The 27852-nt window shown below is 39.8% G+C and overlaps 1 protein-coding gene across 1 annotated transcript in view; it reads left to right on the top strand.

The window, feature by feature from the left end:
* LOC124795770 (ribonuclease P/MRP protein subunit POP5) overlaps window positions 1–27852 on the top strand; it is a 94390-nt gene that overhangs the window by 43271 nt on the left and 23267 nt on the right. Inside the window, exon 3 of the mRNA XM_047259857.1 lies at window positions 9148–9317. Within this exon, the coding sequence (XP_047115813.1) occupies window positions 9148–9317 (170 nt within the window). The remainder of the gene's footprint in view (window positions 1–9147; window positions 9318–27852) is intronic.

Below are 27852 nucleotides of genomic sequence, written 5' to 3'. Positions count from 1 at the left end.
CCCTTCTGCACTGACCCCCTTCCCTGGGCAGTCTGTATGCTGGGAGTCGGTGGGTGGAGCTTACATTCTTCACTCCCTGCACTCCCCTCAGAATTCGGAATGATGGAATTTGGTCTGGCTAGTCATCTTGACTTTGGTTTTTCAGGGATTTTGTAAGCCATACCAATATATTCCATTTGCGTGTATATTTTTGAGCTATTTATTTTCATGGCATTGTAATGGCAAATCCTGCATCATTGTAAGATGGTCCTTGAATGAATAAATAAACTGAATGTTTAGTGTTTTAAGTTATTTTGTCTCATTGTTATTAATTTATCTAATTGTGGATTCTGCAGCTATGTGCATGGAAAATTTCTACAAGGGCTCGGTTATCAGGGACTACTTATTTTCAGTGTGTACATTTTCTTCAAAGAGTTACTGAAGTAACATTGGCAGAAACATCATGTTCCAATATGTAGGTGTACCAGTTATTGCAGTAAAATTGTGCTGGTGAGCTTATCATCAAATTACAATGGTCTTTACAAGTCAGCCTGACTCTGCCATTTACTAGCCTCCAGTTATGCTCAATTACAGACTTTTACATTAGTTGAGAACACTTGTAAAACCTAACAAATTCCTATCTAGTTTTTTATTCTCTGTTTTTTGTCATTGTTAGGTGGCTGAATTTCATGACATGTTTCAAACATATTTTGAAATGTGGAAATGGCTATCTGTGGCAATGTTGATTCAGATCAAATGAAACAATGTTTCTGGCAAATTAGGACATATCAAGCTGCTAACTTATGCTTATATTTCATGTTGTGATTTTATCTACAACTACAGAGTTTGTTTTCGAGGCAGGAGATTGTAGAGTTGGTGTCGCAGTATTGGGCAGTGGAACACCTGTTGAAGGTTAGAAGTAAGGAGCATAGTAACAGTAATAAAAAACAAGACTGCAGAATGTTGCTGTTATTTTTGAACCAACAAAAACTGCACTGGGAAAAAAAAAAAAGATTGCTTGTTGTGATGTACTGACAGGAGAAGAAAGATTAAGCAGCAGTTAGGGCAATGTATACGAATGTTTTGTACTTTTGCTGTTTTTTGATGACATTCATGAGCCAAAAGAAATGACAGATACCATGGAGAAAGAAGTACAAATAATTATACATTCTTGTCTTTATTTGTTTCATAAACTGTACAGTAATATTCGTCCATAGTTATTTGGCCAGTGTACACTTTTGGTAGACCAAAAACGTAGTTGAAACTTGTCACAAATTTTTTTTTTTAGTTAGAAACTTTCTGTAGTATGATTTGGGATGCAGTAAAAGTAGATACATTATCATATTGCCTCCATGTGCCTGGGATCATCTCATCTGCCTATAAATCGTATGAATCAAAACTTCCTTATGGGATATAGTGGTTCCACATGTCAGCATTTTGCCTTAAGAAATTGTGGGGGTACCCAGTTGTGGGGGCTGACCAGACAGAATGCAGACTGGGAGTGCGGTTCAGGTCACAGCAAATGACTGCAGCACCCAGTGGCAATAGATGCCATGTAGGCAAGAGCGGCTGACTGAAGCAACTGCCTTTGCTGCATCAGCTGTCACACAATGTAAGTGGTCTAAACCGCAGCAACAGCTTGCATATGTGGCATGAAACTTGTGGCAGTGTGAGAACACAATAGTTAAATGCACCAACAGGTGCACACAGTGTCCAGCCATTGCACGGAATCTGTATTTTGAGAAAACTTGGTGCTGGCCGGGGCAGCAGGTCGTTGGCCACTGTGTCAAAGCCACCTTCTGTGTGAATGACACAGTGCAGTAATGAACACTTCAGTGACTTGATGTGACTTGGCCTGGTTGTTGTAGCTCAGGACCATAGGCTGCACCATCAGGCCACATTTGGTCTGGCCAGGCCTTAAGCGTAATAGTTCCCGCCTTTTCAGGTTCAAAGCTTTTCTGAAGATACGGAAATCCGAAACTGTATTACCGAATGTGTCCTTTACAACCATTCTAACCCTTTACAGGCAGTAATTAAAAATCTTTCTTTTGGATCTTGAATATACCTTCCTGGGTATGAATAACATTTTCCTGTAATGAAAAAGTGTCATCTGCTTTGAAAACATATATAGGGTTTTGTGCCTCCAGGTAAGCATTCATTTTGTGGCAAGTTCAATTTCTTGTGAATTAGTTCACTTACGTTCACTTTCTTGAATAGACCTCCATCTGAAATTCTTGCTTGGCAGCCAATCTCTGCGTACATCAAGTTGTAGCAGGTTGTGAGAGCAAGTTGCACAGTGCTAATTGATCCTTTGTAATTATGAAATTCGCTCACACTAGTAACAGGAAACTGTAGGACTATAAGAGTTCCATCACATTTTCGTATGGGGAAAGTGAAGTAGCTGTGTGAACACACGTACCATTTCGCATCAGCTGTTTTCACTCTCTGGCATCTGAAATAAATAAATTTGAATTCAGGTTTTGGAAGCTTCGACAGTGAGAGGAGATGATAAAGAAGCGGAAGTTACTGGCACTTTTACGCCATCTCCTCCACACTAAAATATTAAAATGCTGGGGTGCACAGCAAGACTGATGCAGCCTTACTTACCAATACTGAATGAAAGGTTTGCAGAAGCAGAAAAATGAGGACACTGATGAATGCAGCCCTATGGCAAGTTTGTGGAATGCAAACTCGTGAAACTGCCACCAATATGGAGGGCAGTGACAATGCAAAAGATGATTGAGGTCTTACTTCAAGTAGAATTAGACTTGCACAAGAGTATGTAGTCATCACACTCTTTGTAGATGTGTCAGGGCAACAGGGGGTGATGGTTGCTCTGTCACATTCATAAGCAACACGGATACTGATGGCACTGCCATGGAAATCATGCTTTCTGATGATGTGTGTTCAGTTCTTGAATCATAATGAGTAAAAATTCAATAAATGCATAAGTAACGATGATTTTATTTAGTTATCTTTACATAATCCTTCAGGATTTCTGCCAGTGAGTAACAAACTTGGAGTAGTATTTGAGATACAGCTTCCTTCAAAACATGAAATAAATATCCAAGGTTTTGAATTACCTGTCCTGTTACCAAAGAATGAAGAGTAACACCATGTCTTCGGTTGGTTGGAATTACTGTCCTAAGATTTGAATCTTTCTTATTAAAAAAAAGTGGTACTGTATGTGTTTGTACTTCACAGTGTGTATGCAGCTTTTTGCTTTCCCCATAACATGTACGCTGAAGAGGCAGTGGCAAAGCAGTAACTGAGATGCAACATACCACAGCTCACCATTTGTCACACTCTTTTAAGCTGACATGAACATAACAATGTACAAAGTGAACACAAAGAAATAAATAAAACATTAATTATGCATCCTTACATATATTTCTGTACCCCCACGGGGCTCGTCACTCTTTGGCGGGTTCTGGCTTGGCTACCATGGGGCCCCAGCCTTTGCAGCCTCTTTTCCCTTCTGTGTTGCATGTCTATCCTCTTGCTATTCTTTTTCTCCTCTCTTGGGGAACATGTCTGAGGTGTTACTGGGAATGTTCGGCATTGTCTGTCATTGACATAAGAACTGTCTCATCACTGTTTCTCGTTCCCTTTTCCTTTCTCTGCTTCGCTTCACCTCTCATTCCTCTAATGCAACGTTTGAGGTTCCTCTTTTTCTTCTTCCTCACTGTATGCTCCTGAAGGCTGACCCATGCATCTGATGTGTAACAGGTGACTGGGTAACACGTAATTCCCAGCCCCGGGTCAACAGGTAGGGTTTGCACATATCCCCCTGGTACAGGCCAGGTGGAGGGAGGGGTGATTGCCTGAGCTACTACCTTCCCAAATTACTGATTGGTCCCTTTGTCAGTTGCTCAGGATGTGTGACCTGATGTGTGAACAATCACCTAAGGCGGGTGCGCTCCCTTGTGAAAGGGGCCCCCAGTTGGAGATGCTGGCAACCATGGGGGATTTTCTTGCTATCAGTCAATCGTCTTCCCAATCAACATCTACAAAAAGTAAATATAATGAGGCTAACAATTCAAAGAGCCTTACCACTGCACCATGGTTATTTGTGGTCTCACTTTCTGAAGACGGCCAGTCCTTCGTCATGATAAATCCATTTATTATTCAGAAAGGTGTTGATGCAATTGCTGGCCCTTTGAAATCCTGCTCTTATTTACGGAATGGCACTTTGGTTTTGGGGACTACTACTGGTTCTTAAGTGCAACATGTGCTTGCTGTCTCGCACTTCTCCACGGCTATCCTGTTTATGTCGACGCTCATAGAACTTTGAATTCTTTCCGTGGTGTTACTTACACTAGGCTGCTCAACAGTCTAACTGAGGCCAAAATCCAATCTTACCTCTCTGATCAGGATGTCATTGCCATCCATCGGGTATGAAAAAGGTAGAATCCTCCTTAGTGCCCACCCACACACTTTTTCTCACCTTTGATAGAGTGGTGCTTCTGTCCAAGATCAAAGTAGGCTATGAAATTATCACAGTCCGACTGTATATTCTGAACCTGATGCGCTTCTACCAGTGTCATCATTTCAACCACACTAGAATGTCTTGTCTACACTCAGCCAAATCTGTAACCTGTGGTAGGAATATGCACGAGGGCAATTGTCTGCCTCCTCCTTCACACTATATCAGCTGCTAAGGTAGCCATGCTGCCTCTGCTCGGGATTGTCCCATGTATCTTGATCAGTGGGCTGTCCAAGAGGTCCGGGTAAAGGAAAAAGTGCCTTACCCAGTCGCTCGCAACTTATTGGCTAGTCACAAACTGTGCGTTCTCCTGTCTGGCACCTATAGTTCTGTTCTTGTTACGCCTTGTGCCGCGAAGGACATGGCCATGCAGACATGCAACCTCAGATTCAGCTAACATCACCCAGTGTCAAGGTAGCATCACCATCCCCTGTTCAGCTGTGCAACAATCCATCAAACTCTTGCCTCAAGAAGCAAAACCACCAGCTACACTACCGCTGTGCCGAAAAGGACAAAGGAGTACTCCTGTGAAGACTTCCTATGTCCCTCCAGCCAAAGAACACCCGAGTCTTCCTCTCCTAACTGGAAAGGCTCGAAGAAGTCCACTAAAGGCAAATGGTGTTCTCCTTTGCTGACTCAAAGATCCTCTTTGATGGTGTTGCCGCATGATACCTTAGCCCGGCTGCCCTCCATGTCACCAGTGTACACCACCAACTGTTTCTCAGTGTTGGGACTCCACAGACCGACACCTCACGCAAGCTGATGCTTCCGAGGACCCCATGGAGCAGGATCATCTTGTGTCTGTGCCCTGTAACAGCGACTGTTCACAGGCTGTCACTCAGCAACGGCCGAGGTGAAACCCTTATATCTCTTCCTCATAATGACTCTCCTCCAATGGAACGTTTGCGGCCTTCGTTCCTACGTAGCGGATTTACGGCTGCTTTTAGCATCTCAGCGTCCACTTGTACTCTGACTTTAGGAAACAAAATTGTACCCTTTCGACTGCTTTGAGCTTTCACATTTCTTCCCAGTTCATTTTGACCTTGAGGTCGGCATTCCATCTCATGGGGGCATCATGCTGCTCATACAGGATAATGTTCATAGTCAACCCAACTTCCTGACTACCCGTCTTCAAACCGTTTGCAGTTTGCCTTTTCCTTCCCCACCTGACGTTTCCCTCTGTACCATTTATGTCCCTCAGTCATTCGATGTCACGACGGCAGACTTCCTTCACCTTATTTACCAGCTACCTCCCCCATTTGTGCTACTCTGTTTTTAATGTGCATCATCCCTTTTGGGGTTCTCCCAGGACCTGTCAGGGAGGTGTCCTCTTGGCTGATCTTCTTAACCAACTTAACCTCTTCTGCCTTAACACTGGAGCACCCACTTTCCTTTCTGACTCCTTGCACGCCTATTACATTTTGGACCTATCTTTCTGCACTGCCCAGCTTGCCCATCGTCCCATTCTTACTGACACCTACTCGAGCCATCATTGCGTGTGTGCTATCAATTTACTGACTCCTCCCCCAACTGCGTGCACATCCAAATGGCAGCTTACTGAGGCTGACAGGTGGCTTTACTCCTCCCTGACAACCTTCAAAGAACAAGATTTCCCCAGTTGTGATGACCAGGTGGAATATCTCACAAACATTACCCTTACTGGTGCAGAATGTTCCATTCCTTGCACTTCACCTTTACCACGTCATGTCCCAGCCCCTTAGTGGACTGAAGCATGCCGTGATGCAATTCTCACACGGAGATGTGCTCTCTTCGTTTTTAACCATCATCCTACGATGTCAAACTGCATTCACTAAAAACAGATGCATGCAAAGTGTCATCGCGTTCTTCAGGATAGCAAAAAAGCTAGCTGGATTTAACTCACTAGTTCTTTTAACAGTTCCACCCCTTCCTCTGTTGTGTGGGTCAGCCTCCGATGGCTCTCTGGAACCAAGATCCATTCCCCAATTTTCGGCCTGACATTAGCAGACTGTCATCATGGACCCTATTGCTATCTCCAACACCTTGGGCTGCCTTTTTGCGAACATTTCAAGCTCTTCCCACTAACACCCTGTCTTCCTCGATTGGAACCGAGTGGAGGAGGCTCAGGCAATAACCTTCTCTTCCCTGAATCGTGAGTGCTACAATGCCGCCTTTATTGTGAGGGAGCGAGATCATACTCTCACTCGATCCCGATCCTTCAACCAAGGGCCAGATGCCATCCACATTCAGATGTTGCAACACTTTTCTCTTGCGGGCAAACACTTTCTGCATCTGGGCAGAGGGCACATTTCCTAGATGTTGGTGTAAAGCCACTGTCATACCCCTACCTAAGCCCGGTAAGGAAAAAAAACTTCCTTTTAGCTACCACCCCTTCTCTCTCACCAGCTGCATAGTTGGATGCCTTTATCCAGGAAAATGGTGTGCCTTAGGGCTCCGTATTGACTGTCGTCCTCTTTGCTATTGCCATTAATCCTATAATGGCCTTTCCGCTGGGCACTCCCGGCTCCCTTTTTGTTGATTATTTTGCCATCTATTGCAATTCTCCATGGACTTGTCTCCCTGAGTGGCTCCTTCAGCGATGTCTTGATCGTCTTCACTCCTGGAGCATCGACAATGGCTTTCACTTTTCCACTGACAAAACCATGTGTATGAATTTATTGTGACGCATTTGCTTTCTCCCACCATCTTTACATCTTGGGCCTGTTGCCTGTCCATTCATTGAAACTACAAAATTCCTGGGGCTCATGCCCAATAGGAAACTCTCTTGATCCTCCCATGTGTCTTACCTGGCAGCCTGCTGCCTGACGCAAGTCCTCAGTGTCCTATGTGTCCTCAATGGTACTTCCCAGGGTGCTGATCAAACCACCCTCCTCAGTATGTACCGGTCCCTTGTCCGTTAGAAACTCAACTATGGGTGCTTTGTTTATGCATCTGCTCATCCATCCCTGTTACACTATCTCAACACTATCCACTATCCACTGGTGCCTTTTACACTAGCTTGGTTGAGAGTCTGTATGCTGAAGCTGCTGAACTACCACTGTCCTACCGCCTGACTTTCTCCTCAGCAGGTATGCATGCCGTTTGTCTGCCATGCGTGACTACCCATCCTATGCCTCCTTCTTCGATGATTCCTCTGATTGCCAGTAAGGGGCATGTCCCTCTTCTCTGGTACCTTCTGGAGTCCACTTTCAACACTTGATATGGCAGCTTAACTTTACACTACCTGCAACTTTCCCTCTGGGTGTGAACCCTTCACCACCTTGGCTTCATGAAGCTGCCTATGTTAACCTTGGCCTTCATTCGCTTCCTAAGGACAGTACTCCAGCCTTGCTCTGTCATCTTTGGTATCTCAATTTTTGCATGGAACTTTGTGATAGTACCCTTGTATACACTGAATGGCTTTCGGCATGACTGTGGGGTTGGGTGTGCCGTCATCATTGGCACCTATGTCTTTTGATATCGGCTTCTGCCACACTGCTCAGTATTTACAGCCAAGCTCTTTGCCCTGTATCAGGCCATGGTGTATATCCTGCGACACAGACTTTTTAATTGTGTCCTCTGCTCAGACTCACTCAGCGCCCTTCAAAGTCTATGTGTGCTGTACACCGCCAATCCCATAGTGCAGCAGGTTCAGTAAAATTGTCACTTGCTCACTCTTGGCAGAGCCAGTGTGATATTTATGTGGGTTCCTGGTCATGTCACTCTGCCAGGAAACAAGGCTGCTGCCAAGGCTGCAGTCCTCTTACATCTAGGTCCTATATTCCTTCTGATGATCTCTGCGTCTGTCAGGAGGTGGTGCCCCTTTGGCATGGCCAATGGTCCTCTCTTCGCAGGAAGAAGCTCCAGCTTATGAAGCCTCTCCCAGCAGCTTGGATGACCTCCTCTTGGCCCTCCCGCTGGCAGGAGGTCATTTTAACTAGGCTGCGTATTGGGTACTGCCTTTTTAGACATTGTCATTCGATAAGTGGTGCTACCCCACCACTTTGTACACATTGCACCCTAGTTTTAACTGTATACCACTTCCTGGTGGAATGCCCATTTACGTTCCTGCTTGGGTTTGCTGTCTGAGTGATCAGCTGTTTTAGCAAATGACGCACGGGTTGTCTACCATGGTTTACTTTTTATCCGTCAAAGCAATATGATGAAGGCCATTTAATTTTTAGTTTTGGACCTCCATTTGTGTATGGTGTCTTTTTTAGCCCTTTCTCCATGTGCCTTATGTCAATTGGGACTGATGTATAGTCATTTTTTAACTCCTCTCTGTCTTCATGTTCTATTGTTTTACTTGGGCGCATATGACCCCAGTTGTTGTTTGCACCCTAAAGCAAAACCAAACCAAACCACTATATTTTTGTTTAAGAGGTTGTAAGGGAAGGTCTCATAGATGTAAGAGACATTTAACTTCAGAGGAGAGCAGAATTCTTATCCCATACACAGTGAAATAACAATTGTTATTCTAGCCATAAAAGATGTAGTTTGTATTTTAGCATTTTAGTATTGTACTCACCATTTCCATCAAGAGAGAATGGATTTGTAATTGATTAAAAAAACATGACTGTGAAACTTTGATTGGTGTAGCAAAAATATTGAGAATGTTTTGTTTAAAAATTGTTCTAACTAATGAACACACAAAATAATAATCCTATTAGATGATGAAGATTGTGAAATTTGTTTCCTGATAGCAAAATACTGTAACAAGTGGACACGCATTGCTATGATTCGGACTCGACATGGTCCTCATCGCCTTGTCGCCAGTACACTTCCTATGATGAATGACGTCAGTGGACACCAAATAACTCTGCACACTCTGTATGTTGGTGCTACTCTGCAACAGTGTTACCGTTTTGTTCGGGTGAGTGTAAACATTTTCTGGAGTAGATTGGATACAGATTAGACTTTAAGAGTACATGTATTTTTTTGTTAAAATGCTTCTGTGTGCAATTCTGACTTGTTTTGGTAGAATTACTGATATTTACATTAGTGCAAAGTTGATTCACTGGAAAGAAACACATTTTTCACATTGTTTATAAGAAATTGATGGAAATAATTGATGAATATGTTGTATGGGTAGCTGAGGTGGCTAGTAAATGCAAGCAGACATCTACAAAAAGATAACTCATTAATCTGTTTATTTACACTATGTGCACTTAATAGTTGATTTATACATAACTTTGAATGCTTTAGGTTCTTCTGTGGTGCTGAATTATACACAGGTGATAGTAACATTTACGATTGTAACAAATGATCTCGAAGTTGACTGACATGTGTAAGTCTTTCAGTATTAATAATACTTAGCAGCATCATGCTACTTCAATACAGTGTTCCTCACTGCAGAGTTTCACACTTACATCCATAAGCCTATAGACAAACTTGATGTGGAGGCGAGCTCTGAATTCTGGCTGCTTGGAATGATACGCTGGCCAAACAAAGTCTCAAGCAGCGAGGGCGTGTGTATTTACATCCTCTGGTGGTGTGTACACGCTGTGCCCCTCATTGGAGACAGTGAGTAATGGAAGGGTGCCCTCAACTGGTGGCAAGTTGACAGGAGAGTCAAAAGTGCCATCTTTCATGTAACTGTGAGTGGCAGGCTGGGTGGAATCAACAGAGATGCTGTTGATACCTTATTTGTAAATACACTTTTTGTTTTATGCTTGCACACATTAGTATTGACAATGTTTATGCAGTGCCTTTGTAATATGTTGATTTCTATGCTTACCATAATGGTAAATTGTGTGTTAAATACAAATGACAGCACAAGAATAGACATCCATCACCATAAAGAGGAAGCATGGAGCAACAGCAATTATCTGACTCGTTCTATTTCAATAAAAAAATCATTTAAATGATCTATGAAACATGAAACTAACTAAATATCAAAGAATTGTGTATTGTATGATTTACAAAGTTCAGTTCATCTTTAAAAAACACAGAAATGGTGCAAGTTCCTCTCCCCTTCCCAACTTTCTCTCACTTTCTCTTTCCCTTAAACACACAATGTCAGGAGAATGATGTAGCTGTGTGTGCAAGTGTGCGTGGGTGAAAAACCCTGTCATCTTCATTACATCAGCTGAAGAGACTGTATTGTAATGAAACATGATCAATCATACTGTGTATAAAACAGATTCATTTTAAAAAGTAGCATGTTATGTCAAGTGATCAAATAAGATTGAAGACTTGTATATTTGAAAGTTACTGAGGACAGTGAAAGTCCACAATATTATCTCTATCATTTGAGTACATGATGCTTGTGATGACAAGGAGTATTAGAATGCTGAAAGATTCCATTGCTTGCTGGGGAAAAAAGTGCAACATGGTTTGAAGCACTCAGTTCTGAGGGATATTGTGATCCTAGCAAATGGCTGTGTATTTCTCTTGTTAAATAACTGTTGCCATCAGCCTGCTTTGTGGACACTAATTGGATCCAGTGGCTCAAGAAGTTAATACCATGTATCCTTGTACTTACTGTTAAAATTGGATGAAACCTGTGGCTCATACAATGAAAACACTTTCCTTCAGTTGTTTTACATTGATGTGTACTTGTCACGTCAAGTGGGTCATTTTTTCTAATGAAATTGTGTGAAGCAGGGGTGACAGAGAAGGCACCTGCTGAAATAACTCATGTATTCAAGTGTGTTGGCATGTGAGATCATCACTGACTCATATATGCAAGTGTGTGTGGGGGATGTGAGGAGATCAGTAATATACTCTAATGTCAGTTAGGCATTACAGTTGTACGTAGTGATTTGATGCTATCTGGTGTTGTGTCTCTGTTGGCTTGTTTCAGTCACCCATTATTATCCACCTTTTGCTGTCCTTTACATTTTTACCAGTGGTTCATTTCCACTTTTTGACATCAAACTCAATTGAATGTAATTGACAATTCTTGTACATTATGTGTACAAACCTATAGCAAGAATACAAATCTACACAAAAAATTATTAAATATGGCTTCTCACTGCTGGCTTGCGCTACATGCTGTGTGGAACTACATGATTCAATGTGAGCATGTGAAACATGGTTTATTTGCCTCGGTACACACAATTTCATATAATAAAACATTTTTATAAGAGTAACTCAAAAGCTTTACATTATTTCACACACAATACTGTGATACAGTTACACAGTACTCACTATTAGTTTTTGAGTCTCCAAAAATGGTATACAATTGCCTAAAGTTTTAAATGGTGTGCAGGAAGTTTAAAAGTTTTTTCTGTAGTGAGTGCTGTAATTGCTTTGGAAATGGAAAGTTTTAAGTGTATGTTGTTTTCTAAATAAGAAAATCAATACCTCATAAATGTAAAGGAAGGTGTGTTTCACAATTCATTTCTTCCTGATTATTTTATTTTTTTAATTTGCTGTTGTTGAGTGACATTTGTTGATCCCCTGCCTCCAGAAGCAAATGCTAAACTATTTAGTATATTTCCAAACGTGTGTATGTGTGTCTTCCAGTTTAAATTGTGGTCAATACATCTGGTATTTCTGGAGAAGTAAGGAGTGATTCATTGAATCAAATGTTTTTGTCACATCACAGAATGTGTGACTTTTTAATCCTCATCTTGTATGGTGCATATCTTGCGGGTAAACTCATTGATTGATATTCCTTTCTGGATGGCAAATGGGCTGTTAAAAATTATTTTATTTATTGTAATATTTTTTGAATTTGTTTCAGTGCAATCTTATTAAACACTTAAGAGAAGTGTGGCAGAAGTGAGATAGGGCAGCAATTCTCCATACCTTTTATCGATCCCTTTTTTAATAACAGTTTTAACTCAGTATGTTTGGAAAACCTCCCTGCCTGTGAACAGTTTGTGCATAATAATGGACAATGGTTGTGAAATAATCTCATTAACAATCTTGGTTACATTTGTGGATATATCATTTCTTTCAGGTGAATTTTCGTTTTTCAAAGACAATATTGCATTTTATACATTTGTGTTGTGTGATTTTTCAGACTTTTTAAAAAGACATATTCTTATTGTCGTGTCTGCATCTAATCTTGTTACATTTTAGAACAATTCATTGAAACAATGTAATATATGAACAGGATTAACTATAATATAATTTTCAAAATCTCTTGACTTTTGACTTTGGCTCCTAGTTCTGACTGAACCACAGACCACACTGCTTTTATCTTATTTCTGTGAGGTCGTAGGATTGCATTAATTGCCAGTTTAAGCTGCTAAGACAACTTTCCTGAATACAACTTTGTAGTGTCCAACAAACTTAATGAAATCATGTCTTTGTTAAAAGTTAGCTCACTGTGGAGCTGCCCCTTTCCAGCTCATCAGATTTTTATTCTTGATGTGATACTTTGAAAGTTACTGATTACTTTCCTTTTCAAGTTCTGGGAGCAGAAGATTCAAGAAACAATTTAAGAACTAGTCATAGTTTCTGCTGTTAAGTTGTGGTGATCTGATGGCCTGACTATGATGTTAGTTTGTTATGGGACAAAATCCATAGTACCTTTGCCGAGCTTTTATTGAGTGTGCATTTCGTAAGACTGCATTTTATATGCTTTCAGAGGCTCAATAAGTAAACCTGATTGATCAGAAATCTTTAGTCTTAGGAGTACTTATTCACAAATCAAATATAGTTTGTTGTACAATAATACACTGGCATGCAAAACTTGAGGATGAAAGTGCCAAATAATATAGTTCAATGAAACTTTGATGATACATAGAAAGAACTGCTACAGTATAGTGTAGAAGATATCTGAAAGAAATATGCAATTAAATTAACAGAGATGAAACTTTTATTCAAAGATAATTATTACACAGAAGTCATTATGATTCATGATGATCCCCTGAGCATTACAAAAGGTCGGTCATGATTCTTAATAGGGTGTGCAATCACCATGGATGGCAAGATTTTCCTATGTCAGCAACAAGATTGGTAAGGAGTTCTTGTGATAAGGCATTCCATTCCCCCACCAGCATGGTTGACAACACTGGTTGTTGTTGCTTATGGAAAAAATATTTATTTCTAATTGATTCTTCTACCAGATTCTGTAATTATTTTATTTTTGAGTTAAACTTAATGAAAAAATTTAACTCTAGTTGAGGTGGTCATAAAGTGTGTCCTCCCTTAGCAGGAGATATGAAAGGATATTTTCAGGTTCTGGACCCTACTTACACATTAGTATCTTTTAAAGAGTATGTTTTGAATAAAAGTCAACATCAGTTGGACCAGAATAGCAATGGCGATCCAAGCTCCAAAATCACAATCTGAGATATTCATCCATTTGCAAACCTTCTCATTGTAAAATCTGTGTTACAGCTATCATCTCCAAAAGTGGTGGAAATTTAGACAATTGTGTGCACTGTATTAAAAATATACTAACGTTTAAAAATATTTATGCAGTGTTGTGTTGCCTATGTCTTTTAGGCCATTATCACTTAGTTAGCAAGCTAATATTCTGGGTTGAGCAACAATAAATCACCACTACATGGTGCATATTTTGATGTTGGCAATGTAGTTACAACGAGCACACATAATACATTTTTCAGCAGTATTTAGTTAGGTCATACCGTAATTCAAACCAGTGTTCTGTTTTGCATATCATGCAACTTTATGTCATGACTGCATTTTATTCAAGAAATTACACCAATAAATCATTTGATGCCATCAATGACTTGATCATCTCCAAATATGAGAATGATAAAAGTGCTTGGCATTTCTGGGTATCAAGTGCAATACAGATTTCAGATCTTCACTCGGTAGGTACTGTTCTAGTAATAAAATCTGACCACTGGCCAACCACTGCAGGGACTAAGCTGAGTTGTTCATTTAAGGCAGTCCGTAAAACCAACTGCCCTCAGAATTCAAAGTTAAGCCATGTACACGACTTGACAACACTGTAGGATGCGGAGTTGTCTGTAGGAAGTGTTATCTCCTTCTCGAGCTGTTACAGAGCTGCATGAGCTTGTGGTCTAGTGGTAAATGTTGCAGAATGGAAACATGAAGTAGTAAGTTCGAGTCCACACACTCCGTTATTTTTTTAAAATCTCATTTCGACTGTCTGCTAAAGTTACCAGTCTGATGGAACCCCAAAGGTAATTTGCTTCACTTTCTAACTCACCAGTAATAGCAAAAACTTCAGGAAACAATCCTGCAAAACAGCTTGTAGTTGCACCACAATAAGAACAGTATACATTTGAGGTTCCTTGCCCTGTTGCAGCCATTGGCCACACGCCTCAAGTACTCTCTGGCCAGGTGGCTGCAGCGCAGTGCTGTGAGTGTACTTATCAACTATGAACGTATTTATCAACTGTCATTTTCTTGTCTGAGGTTCTAGTATTTATCTTGCAGTTACATATTAGACTTTGCAGACTTGAAACTTATGATTATTGTGTATGGTAGTCACAAGTGATGCTGTTCACTTTGGGCTTAATAGAGACATGAAGGCAGTGGTGGCACCTCAAATCCTTTGTTGTGCCACACAAAATAACGCTTTTCAGCACAGTGGTGGGTTCTCAGATTTATTTCTGGAGGAACCTGAGTTGGTACTATAGTACTTACAAAATATTAGATCACTTTATTATAACTTGAACAAGATGAAATATTAAACTTTGAAGTAATCTGTTGCTAAGCAAGGTTGTTTATATTTGTTTACATCACTTTAATAAAATTCTTGCACTGTTAGCTGTAGAGAGATGATGCTGTCATCTTTGGCAATGATTACAGACTGGACCTTAGTGGCAGTCTGCTCTGACGTAAGCAAACCTTCTCCAGCGATGGCATATGGAAACATGCCACTGTCACTCATTTGTTGTTGTGTCTGGTAGGGACTTTTCTTACCTTGCCTTGGGAACTTGTTCTTTGGTGACACCACACTTTGTATTACATGTTTTTGGACAAAATACATCTGAATAGGATGTTATATTGGTTGGGGAGAGAATTATATGTAGTAATTATTGTAAGCCACACCAAAAATATCCGCCCAGAACATGTGCAAACATAGATGCATGTGTGTTAAGAATGTTGTGGCAGTTCTAAAACATAGAATTCATATTAATATCTTTTAGTTTAGTCTGTGGCTTGGTAATTTACTTTTTCTCCCCAATGATGTACAACAATGCTGTTGTGGTTGCGGTGGCTATTCTCTCTTCTTGTTGACTTCCTCTCCGAAGAGCTGAATTTTAAAATGCGAGTCCTCATTGCATTGGGGGAAGGAAATAAATAAATTGGGATGTAGCTTGGTAGCAGAATGAAAACAGGTGATTTCTGCATAGTAGAACTTTCACTTAACACAGTACCGAGACAACTCAATTATGTGCATCTTTCTCGCAACAGCTGTCTGCTGCACACGCACTTGAGTTTGTTAGCGCTGCAGTTAAGTTGAACTGTCCACAAGTGTGCTGCAGTTTCATTTACTTAACCAGTCAATAAACTTGTTCATCCATTGCTGCAATGCGGCGTACTGAGGCTTGTGCATAGTGGATCCATTGATGTTGTGGCGAGGAGGTTCATTCTTCATGGCCCAGGCATTTATTCCTGTTGTAATCCACATGTTTCAGTGGTTGAACCAGGCTCATGATTTCAGCATCCTTAAGACACTTGAATGGGTTCAGGGTAAGTAACCAGTGCCTTTATTCATTTCCATACCCTCTCTGTGGTAGAACATCGTGTCAATACTAGAGTCCACCAAGGATATAAATGTTCGCTACTGCTCAGCACTGGCACACATTTCTCACAGGAGCACTTGTAATTACAGGTTTCAAACCTTCACAAAATTATCGTAGCACATTTACTGTTATTAGTACCTGAAAAATATATTCAGCTTTACATAGTCTTACATTTCATCATTGTTATGATAACCTAAATATTTACACTTAAAAATGTATTGACACATCGGGTTTGCATATTTATTACTCTGTACATATACATTTTCATATTGCATTTACATTTCTTAACATAAATATTATACAAAAATTTACATAAACACTGGACATTTTATATTATGTACATCTCTTTCAGTTTTTGCATGATCATTTTTATCACATTTTGCTCTCAGGTATTACCCCTTTGAATGTTCATTTGTGAGCAATCGTTATTCATAGGCTCATCTTAATTTAACATTACTCAGGTTTTTTTCTTTCAATCTCATTTTCCAGTATTGACAAAATACCGGTTGATCAAAAAGTCAGTATAAATTTGAAAACTTAATAAACCACAGAATAATGTAGATAGAGAGGTAAAAATTGACACACATGCTTCGAATGACGTGGGGTTTTATTAGAACAAAAAAAAAAAAAAAAACCAGTTCACAAAATTTCCGACAGGTGGCACTGGACAGCAAAACGTCAGTGACTGTGCATGACAGTTGTGTATAAAAGGAGCTGTAATGAGAGAGAGAATCAGATGCGCACATCAGTCGCAGCATGTTGACGTTACCTGAAAAGGCGCTTTTAGTGAAGTTGTATCATCAGAATGGGGAATGTGCTAGTTCAGCGTTATGATCCTATTGCCGTAGGAAGGGGATTCGAGCGGGTAAAGGTCCGTTGACAAATGCAGCTGTGGCGAGAATGATTTCGAAGTTCGAAGCCACGGGTTGTTTAGACAATAGACCCTGTAGTGGCCGACTAAGCACAAGGAGTAATGCTGCTGAGACAGTTCAGGAAGAAATGGAGACTGTAGCGGGTTCGTCTATGCATGGGGAAGTCAGCGCTCGTGCAGTCGCACGTCGCACCGGCATTCCATACACTACTGTTTGGTTGGCACTTAGGCGTACCCTACGATGCTATTCGTAGAAAATCCATCGGCATCATGAACTGTTACCTGGCGATTTAGTGAAGCGGAGGGCATTTGCTGTGTGGGCGTTTCAAAAGATGGCAGAAGATGACGATCGGTTGAGTAACGTGTTGTGGACCGAAGAAGCTCATTTCTCGCTCCGAGGGTCTGTCAATGCCCAAAACTACAGAATTTGGGCTACCGAAAATCCTAGAACTGTCGTGGAAACTCCATCGCACAACGAGAAAGTCACAGTATGGGTTGGATTTACCACATCTACCATTATCGGGCCTTTTTTCTTCAAGGAAATGCGTGATACGGGTTTTGTAACTGCTACCGTGATGGGTGAGAGGTATGACGATATGTTACAGAATCGCATCATCCCCAGCCTGGCTGATAAACACCTGCTGGAACGTACAATGTTTATACAGGATGGCGCTCCACCCCATATTGCTAGACGCGTGAAAGATCTCTTGCGCGCATCGTTTGGTGATGATCGTGTGCTCAGCCGCCACTTTCGTCATGCTTGGCCTCCCAGGTCCCCAGACCTCAGTCCGTGCGATTATTGGCTTTGGGGTTACCTGAAGTCACTAGTGTACCGTGATCGACCGATATCTCTAGGGATGCTGAAAGACAACATCCGATGTCAATGCCTCACCATAACTCCGAACATGCTTTACAGTGCTGTTCACAACATCATTCCTCGACTGCAGCTATTGTTGAGGAATGATGGTGGACATATTGAGAATTTCCTGTAAAGAACATTATCTTTGCTTTGTCTTACTTTGTTATGCTAATTATTGCTATTTTGATCAGATGAAGTGCCATCTGTTGGACATTTTTTGAACTTTTGTATTGTTTTTTTTTGGTTCTAATAAAACCCCTTGTCATTCCAAGCATGTGTGTCAATTTGTACCTCTCTATCTACATTATTCCGTGATTTATTCAGTTTTCAAATTTATACTGACTTTTTGATCACCCGGTATTTGCATATAACATTATCACATGATGTGCATAAGTTTTGTATTCATATACCGCACTTGACGTGAGCACCCATCGTTAACAGATACAGAGGAAGGAAAGCTTCATAACATGAAATTGTGATAAGCCTACACAATGACACTTAGCTACGCCTCTGACAGGTTTACTAGAATGTGTCTGATGGCCTAAAGGAAATATTAAGGGCAAGAAGCTGCATTCAATTCTTACCCTACTACTGCAATCCTTCGATCATCTCGAGAGAACTACAGAGTGCATCATTTCACGACCATCTACTCATGTTAATTGACTTACTTCATGTTTGTTAGCTATTGATACATGTTGACAATACAGTATTGTGTTAAACTAGTGTCATCATTGACTATAAACAGTGTACTTCAGTGTCGATGACTTATACTTCCTTTGCTACAGGATATCACTCTTGTGTATGAATATGTCCCTATGAGAATTGTGCCAATGAACAACTGTAAGACAATGTTGAGACAGCTTGTGTCCATATATAAATGTTTTGTGATAACTCTTGCTTGGCGCTCGTCTCAGTTACATGGTCTTATAATGTGTAGTCTGACCCCTTGTCATTTGGTAGGACAAGACCCAAATTCAACCTTTTTATACATCTGACATACTGTAGTTTTTTTCATACACATATTCACACTATCATATATTTTTATACATGTAATTATTTATTTCCAGTGTGGCACTTATGCTAACTATTGTGTCCCATATTTTACGCAGGATGTGACTCTGCATCATTCACTGGAAGGACACTTAAATGCTAACTTGAAACTAAATATGTAGCTTCTTGCTGGCTACTAATGCATCACACTTTCAATATACATATATTCAGTTTCTATCAGTATGCAGTTCATTCTGTATCAGCTCTGTCCCCACTTTACTTCACTACTACATGCATTGCATCTCAATTGCAAGCATACTGCGTGTTTAAACAGTACAGTTTCAAATTAAAGAATTTCTCACACTTGGTGAGGGTAATTTTTTCTGAGCTTCTGTGGCCCATAAACATACAATAAAAATCTTAAGTACCTAAAACTTACATCCTAATATGGCAACAAATATGAAATAGGCAAAATGAAATCTAAAATTAACACTTAACATCAATTGTAATAAGTATATTCAAATGGACAGTAGATCATCTCTTGTATACACTAACATACATTCCTCCAAGCCATGCTTGATCAGCGTCAAATCCTGTTTAGTGCACAAATTCACGTAAATCCTTATATGGGTAGAGCCCTTTGTCTTTACCACTGTTTAAGTATACTAACTTATAGGCTCCTGGGTGAGGGATTTCTGATATAACAAATGGTCCTGTGTATAGCAGTTGCCACTTGTGATTCAATTTACCATACTTTGTCGGTTTTGGATTTGTTCCAAGGAGTACTTATTGTACCACATGGTACTCTACAGTGCGTTCTAATTGTTTATCATGTAGTTGTTTTCTGTACTCTGCCTTTTCTTCAGTGCTGACCAGTGCCTGACGTATTTTCTCCTCATGCGATATTTCTTTCCAAGGGACCTTTGGTAGAGGTTTTTCCCAGTCGTGTACTTGTCTTTTGTCAAACAACAATTATGTAGGTGTAAATGTGGTTGAACTGTGTGGGAGACTGTTAACAACTTGCTGGAATGGAGTAACGTATTCAATCCACCTTGTGCACTTGTGAGGAATGTAAGTCCAGCTAAATGTGTTAAATTCCTTAAATACCCTCAATAAGGGACTTTCTTCTGAGTGAAACCTGGATACAAGAATATGTTTAATTTTGTGAGTGTTCATAAACTTTTTCCGTCGGTTGTTTGTAAAGTATGACGCATTGTCCATCAGCAGTATTTCTGACTCGCCTATACAGGGTAGACAATCTATTGTAATCCTTTTGATGATGGGGCCCACAGTCACTGACCGCACAGCATACAATTTGACATACCTGGAGAAAACATCATATAGCACAACATATGCACACCTCCTTTCCATTGTGGATATGGTCCAGCTGCATCCAAGGAAACTATCTCCAAGGGTCTTTTAGGCAATATCGGGTGTAGTTCAATTAGTTTTGACTTATTTGTATGCTTAGCCTTCTGACAGACAACACACTTCCTTATTTCCTGCAGAACTTCTTGTCCTAAGTTTGGATAGTAATAACAAGAGCTTTTCTTACTGAGGCATTTGAAGACGGCGTAGTGTCCTCAAACATTGTGTGTGTATAATATAAAGTTATTAACATGATCCTCTAATAAACAAACACACCATTGGTTCTGCTCTGGGTGGTGTCGGTGAAACAATACATCTTGGTAAGTCATAAGAATTTTTTTCAACTTGTCGCCGTTGTTCTGCAGCAGTTTTAGCCATATCTTTTGCCAGCAGTTTTAGCCATACCTTTTGCCAATTGGCATCCTTCTGCTGTAGTTTCTCCATGCTTTTACACACCCTAACATAGTATGGCAGTTGTGTTGTAGCTTTCATCAACAGAAGCCTGAATTCTCACTTATTCTCCACAAATTCCAAGAATTCATCTAGACCTTGTGGTAGCAAGGATAAGATATCAGCAATTATGTTTTGATTACCTTTGATATAAACAATTTCAAAATCAAATTTCTGTGAATACAAACATCACCTAGTGATCCTCCTATGTAAGAGCTTACAAGTGAGAAGGAATGACAGACTGATGGTCGCACTACACCTTGGCATGCTTTCTCCACAGGTAATGTTCGAACATTTTGAAAGCCCATATTATCACTAGAGCTTCCAATTCAGTTGTGGAATATGCTCGTTCAGCTTTAGATAGGACTCTGTTAGCAAAACTAATTACCTTGGGGGCGAGCTCCCAATTCGTCTCAGTACTTTGGGATAAACAAGACGCCAGCTCTTGTGACGACACGTCTGTACAGAGATAAAAATCCTGGGTCATGTCAGGATGATTTAAGATGTTATTATTCAAAAGAGCTGCTTTAATGTTGTCAAAATCAATTTGACATTGCTTGGTCTGTAACTAAGGGTGGTTCTTCTGTAGAAGATCCCATAGAGCATCACTGTTTAAAAGCTGCTGTGTTATAAATTTTCTGAGGAAAGATACTAGTTCAAGATATCCCTTCAACTCTTTCTTATTTTGAGGTACAGGGCAGTGTCTGGTAGCATTGACCTTCTTAGACTCTGGGAGTATGCCTTGAGGTGATATTGTGTGTCCAAGAAATTTAACCATTTCCTTATCGAAATGTTACTTCACTAGATTAGCTGTGGCTCCATATTCTGAAACCTTTGCAAGACTTGAGCCAAGAGCCTTAAGTGTTCTGACCACATGGAGATAGCAATCAGTAGATCATCAACACACACAGTGACTCTACTTTATAGTTCAGGTACTAAGACTCAGTCTAAAGCAGAAGTAAATATGCCCAGACTAACATTTAAACTAAAAGGGAGAACACAGAACTGAACTGTTTCTACCCCCCATGTACAAAAGCAGTGTACCAGTATGAGGTACAGAGATCTATTACAGTGAGGTACTTAACATTATTGAATTTTAGAAGTTATTCTTCAGGTTGTCAGCACGTCCTGACAGGCATAATAATTTTATTTATTCCTTGTGCATCAAGCACCAGGTGGACACTATTATCTGGTGTGCTAATGGCCAAAATGGGGCTACAGCACTGTGATAAGGATAGTTGTATTATTCCCCAATTCAGCATTCTATTGATCTCTTATCTTACAGCCTCCTCCTTGGCCCATGGAATGGGGAAACTGAAAAGCAGAAGGTTTTGTGTTGGGTGCACTTCCATTTTGTATTTGTATCCTTTTATTATGCCAGGGCATAGTTCAAAAACATGAGCATAACGTATTAAAAGCTTCTGCAGTTCTTCTTTTTGTTCTTTTGTAAGACATGCTGACTTGCTCACCTTGCTGTGCACGATCTTGGGGCATGTTTCCTCTTCCTGTGATTGCTGAGTTCCCTGTATGTTTACAAACATGATGGTAGGATAGAAGATTTGTATTTGAATGTCAGCAGTGTGATGTGGTTTGCTTTGTTTAGTGTTTGACCTGACCAGGTCTGCTGAATACTGTTGGTCGTTCACAACGAAATAACACTTCCCCTTACCAGTGTCAATTTGTGCTTGGTACTTCCTAAAGTGTCCACACTGATAAGGCAGTTTACTATTAGCCTTCCAACCACAAGAAAAATGAATTGTAAAGAGAAGCTGTCACTTTGAATAGGAATCCATGCCTGCAATTTTATGCCTTTAGACTTGCCTCCTATAGCTGTTTGTATTTTACAGTTTTGGACTGGAAGTGTCAATATGTGTCCTTGTTTTTGTAATTGGTCTAACAGGCCCTGTGAAATTATATACGTACCCTTGGTTATTTTTATATCCTCAATAGAATTTTTGCCCCTTTCTGTTACCAAATTGGTTCCTGTCATTGTTGTATCAAGGGGGATGTGCCTTCCAGCTGAATTGGTTGTTATTGCCATTCCGACCATGCTGTGTGTTAGTTCTTGTGCTGTTTGCTTACAAGCTATCACTTTGTGGTTGCACAGGTCTTTCATCGTAAATAAGATAGGGCAATCAAGAACTGAGAAGAAATTCTCTATATTTTGCTCAGGAGTGGTGATTAATTTCTCATGTATGTAGTCAGATTTTCAAGATTTTTAGGCGATCTGCATGCGATATCAGCTTTGTCTAGTAATGGGCTTTATTTAGATACTTCTCGAAGTATCTTCTGAGCCTTTCATGTCTACAGCTGGATGACACTGGGTTAAACACTTTGAACCTCAATCTCTCTTGCACCATGATGGACCAGAACTTTTCTAAGCATGCACTTTCAAACTGTTCGTAGGTGTGACACTTTTCTGCCATGTCAGTGGCCCATAGCAAGACATCACCTTGTGTATTACGTACCACAAAGCATGTCTTCTGCACTTCAGTCCAGTTCCTTGGGAAAACACTTTGGAAGGCTCTTATGAACACGACTGGGTTTGTTTGCTTACCTTCAGAAGAAAAAATTGGAAACTGCCTGCACCATAATAAGCCTTCGTTCACGACCAAAGTAGAAAGGCATGTGGCACTGTTCGTTACCAGCATGGCATTGTTTTGATGTATCAGATTGCATTCCAAATACCTCTGACCAACAGGGACAGAAGTCAGCAGCACCTGCTGCATGTTATAGTTGTGATCTATTTCACCTAACAGGTTAGAGTTCAAGTGTGGATAGATGTTTGGATTTTCTATCCTGTCTGTTGACACCTGATAGCTTGGGATTGAATGTTCCCTTTCCTTTTCAATGTTACTAACAATTTTAGTTCGCGATTTTTTCCTCCACTGCTTTCAGTCTCTGTGATCTATTTCAGCACTTTGTTTTGCCCTTTGTACATTAATTGCTTCCTCGATCACATCTACATAACCCTTGAGTTCCTGGATTACCTTCTCTACCAGGGTACTGCCTTGGTCTAGGCTACCAGTTTTGACTCTGTTCTTTATTTCCTTAATGTCTGTAGCTATCCTGTCTTGCTCCTTTCTCATGAAATGAATATTTAAACTTATGCTACTTAGTTGCAATGACAGGTATTGTATGCTGTTTGCAACCCATCAATGGTACCTGCAAGTGTATTTATATTCCGGGACAAAATTGTGACTGCTCCTGCTGCATTTTTGTCTGACCCCCAGATACTTCTTCCACCTTTTCCACGAACTGTTCTTGTGTCATGCTTACTGATGACACTTTTTGGCTTACATTATTTATATATTGTGACAAATCAGTGAGCAATTGTGTTTTTAGGTCTTTCCCCATACTTAAAAATTTATTGGATAATTTATTTGGAAGATCAGCATGCAAATCTTTTGCCAAGTCATTGAATTGTTGTGTTATGTCAGTTTTGAAAACATCAAGAGTTTGCTTTTGCTGTTCAAGTAATTTCTTTTGTGTATCTGTCTGTTGCTTTGTAAAATGATTAAATTTTTCATCAATACTCTGCCTGAGTGTTTGTTTTTGCTCTTCCTTGAATTCATTCTTAAAATCTTTGACACTTAGTTTAAATAACTGTTGTAACATGTGCATCATGATCAGGGTTTCCAGTGTGTGTACTGTACCCTGTCCAACCAAGTTTGCAGTAGGCATAAGTTTGACACACAAATAATGATTTAATAAATCCACACTGTCATGCATTACATTTTCATCAGGGGAAAAAATACTCCCTGGGGAAGATTGTGACCCTGTCTCATCTACTGTCACCATTATATCATTTTGAAAGATAATGTTACTATCATCTGTATCCATATTAATTGATAAATGTGATTGGTCATCGTCACTACGACCAATTTTTTTCAGTTTTGATTTCATTTGTTGTTACATCTGTTTTGGCGACATCTTGTGCCTGGCTTACTGGCAATAGACTGACAACAGTGTGCCTGTTGTGTGTACTCATTTTTTGATAATTTTACAAAATGACAAAATAAATGAATACTTTTGAAAATGAATTATTCTGTTTGGAAGAGTGAGGATACCGCTACAAAACCTATTTAGTCGCTAACATGTTTCAAAATACATTGTTGGCGTAATTCAGTTGTATGCAAACATTTCTCTCGCTAAAATTAATTTTCTGTCCAAATGTCTATGTATTTTATGTGAATGCTTCAATTTGGGAATTGGATTAGGAAACATACTACAATCACTATTGGCAGAGATGCTACTAAGTCCAGTCATGCACCCAGTTGATCATGAATTCTCCTTTCTTTTCGTTGGCTTTCCTGCTGCCTCCTGAATGAATTCTCCAATCGATTATGCTTCATCTTTCACACAACATGTGATTTCCATCCTCGTTGCGGTAACATAGTATCCCATATGAAACAGAGAAAGACAATAATTAGTATAAAATATAATTTACAAAATTATATAATCATTTTAAATTATTACAAATATGCTAACTCTCTCCTGATGGTGATTTCGAATCACGGTCGTCGGATATATTGATTGGGGAGAGAGACATATGCAGTAATTATCATTAAGCCACACCAAAGATTATCTGCATAGGAACACGCACAGACATAGATGCATGTGTACTAAGAATGTTGTGACAGTTCTAAAGCATAGAATTCATATTAATGTTTCCTAGTGTAGTGTGTGGATTGGTAGTATATCTCTTCTTCCCAATGATGTACAACAACAGTGTTGCAGTTATGGCAGCTGTTCTCGCTTCCTGTTGACTTCCTCCCCGAAGATCTGATGTTTAAAATGCAATTCCTCATTGCAACAGGAGAAGGAAATGAGGACATAGCTCGGTAGTAGAATGAAAACGTATGACTTCTGCATATTAGAGGTTTTACTTAACACAATACTGAGACAACTCAATTACTTGTGTCTTTCTGACTCAAGCTCGTAATACCAACACACCAAGATAGGTGAAAAAAGACAAATGAGGTACATAAAATAATTGGTATTTTTGTTTTGTTCTTCAATTTTCTGTCAGCATACATTTAACCATACATCCCTATGATACCTTTGCCATACGGAGATGGCACAAATATCTATTTATATTTATAGTCCATTTAAAGAACCTACATAGTTTGCTTGTTTCAAGAAAGACTGTTCTGGCATGAATGATTTTCTACATTCAGGAAGTCCCAATGATTGACTGACATAAGCGATGAACTGTGATCCTGTAACCATCAAGCAACATTTGCATACTCTAGGCAAGATTCAGAAGACATGTGCTCAAGCCAAGGGCAGTGTCAATTTAATATTTTCGATCTGATGTCTTGAAATGTGTATTGTGCTCTACAGTCTCCTCCCCAGTGGTCTGTTCATCAGAGCTGGTATTTGTTGCCACTGAGAGACCTTTTGGTCACACTGTAAGAAAAGTGACTGACAAAACTGCATCATGTGCTGCTACTATATATAAGGCACTTTGCTGATGTCACAGACATACATATCCAGGAGCTTGTTTGTGGAATCATGACTCGCACACTTATTCTACTGATCTTATGCCCTCAGGTTTGTAACTTTGCCGTTCCTTATCAAACAGCTATCAAGAAAATTCCTTTTCAGATGAAAATGCCATTCAAACCTTTTCTGACAACATCTTTAATTTGGAATGAGAAGGTTTCTGCAGGCATGAAATTGGTAAAATACATGAGCACTTGCCCGCGAAAGGCAAAGGTCCCGAGTTCGAGTCTCGGTCGGGCACACAGTTTTAATCTGCCAGGAAGTTTTACATGAGCATTGTCAGAGTGTTTCAGGTAATCTGAAAGAATATACAGGCTGTCCCAGGAGGAATGGTCTATATTCAGGGATATAACAGGAACGATCATTCAGAGCAAGGAAGTTGAGTAAACACAGGCTCTAAGATGCTTACCTTAAGGGTTATGAGCAGTTGTTTAGTATAAGAGAAGTGTTCCACTGCAGAGAAGGTGAAAAGTGCTTAATAGCCCTTATGATATGCACTTTGGACCCCAGTTTATTGGACCTTTTATCTTGTTTTGGTCCATACTACCACCTCCTAAAATATGGAAGTGGTGGAGTTTAGGTTTGTTCTTTGCATCTACATCACACATTATCTGACGACTGCTGAATGTTCAGTAGTGTTCTCAGTGCTGTGCTGTGAATGTCATAGCCATTGTGTTCATTAGACATGATCACAGTGAGTTATTAAGTTAATCTTTATTCCATTTGTTTCAAGTTGTCATGGCTGATGGTGGTGGTAAATTCTGCACAAGCAAGTGAGGCTATAATTTGGAGTATACACACATTATTCACTTGCAGAGCATGTGTTTGCACAACTGTAGCTTGAAAATGGCAACAATGGAATCCCTGTCCGTGCCTCTAGCTCACTTTGCACTTTGAAATGGTCAATGTTTACTCTCTGTCATTTGTCAAATGCAAATAGAATGGAAGTGTGGTATTTTATAAAAAAAATTTGTTTATCCATAGTCACCAAAAATTATATAGGCAGAAGCGAAAAGATGCATTATCAATTGTGCAGTATCATAAATTTTCACCCTTTCACTATGGCATACTGAAAATGAGCATGACTACTTTCGATGGAGGTGGTCTCTCAAGATTTCCTTACTGATTTTCAATCTGACTGCTTGTAACTTAAACTCTAGCTTTCAGTGACTCTGGGAGTGCAAGCCAAAGAAGCCGTCACGTTAAAGGGGATCATGTTACCTTAGAGCTAGCGAAGAGCTTAAGTGTTTGTCTCTCCCTTCTTGTCCCTATTGTTGGTAGGACAGATAAATCAGAATGTAAAAGACGAGTGTAGTTGCAGTATTATATCTGCATGCAATTACTTTCTTTAAGTCTAAATCATAAATTGATAACCTTATGTCACACCTTAAATGAAAATCATGCCGATTATTCCATGGAAATGTCATGAAAATCAAATGAATTTAGCAGGCTAATTCTGTGCTAACCAGGAAGTGATTGATCAGTTAAAGAGTCGCCAAACATGTTCTACATTGTTGGCAAGATTGAGTTATACTACTAGCAGGAGGAACATTAGCCAATGAGTTCCATAAGTGTATCAAAGGTACAACTGGCAAGGCCCAGAATACTTGAAGCATATGTCAATGAGTCTTACATGCATTTCTGTAACTAGGTTTAGGGACTAGAACATTTTTACTAATAATACTCAGATCCTCTGAGTGCAAAATAAACATAAGTC

Source organism: Schistocerca piceifrons, chromosome 1, assembly GCF_021461385.2.
Source record: "Schistocerca piceifrons isolate TAMUIC-IGC-003096 chromosome 1, iqSchPice1.1, whole genome shotgun sequence".
Taxonomy (NCBI): domain Eukaryota; kingdom Metazoa; phylum Arthropoda; class Insecta; order Orthoptera; family Acrididae; genus Schistocerca; species Schistocerca piceifrons.
This window is presented reverse-complemented; position numbering and strand designations above follow the sequence as displayed.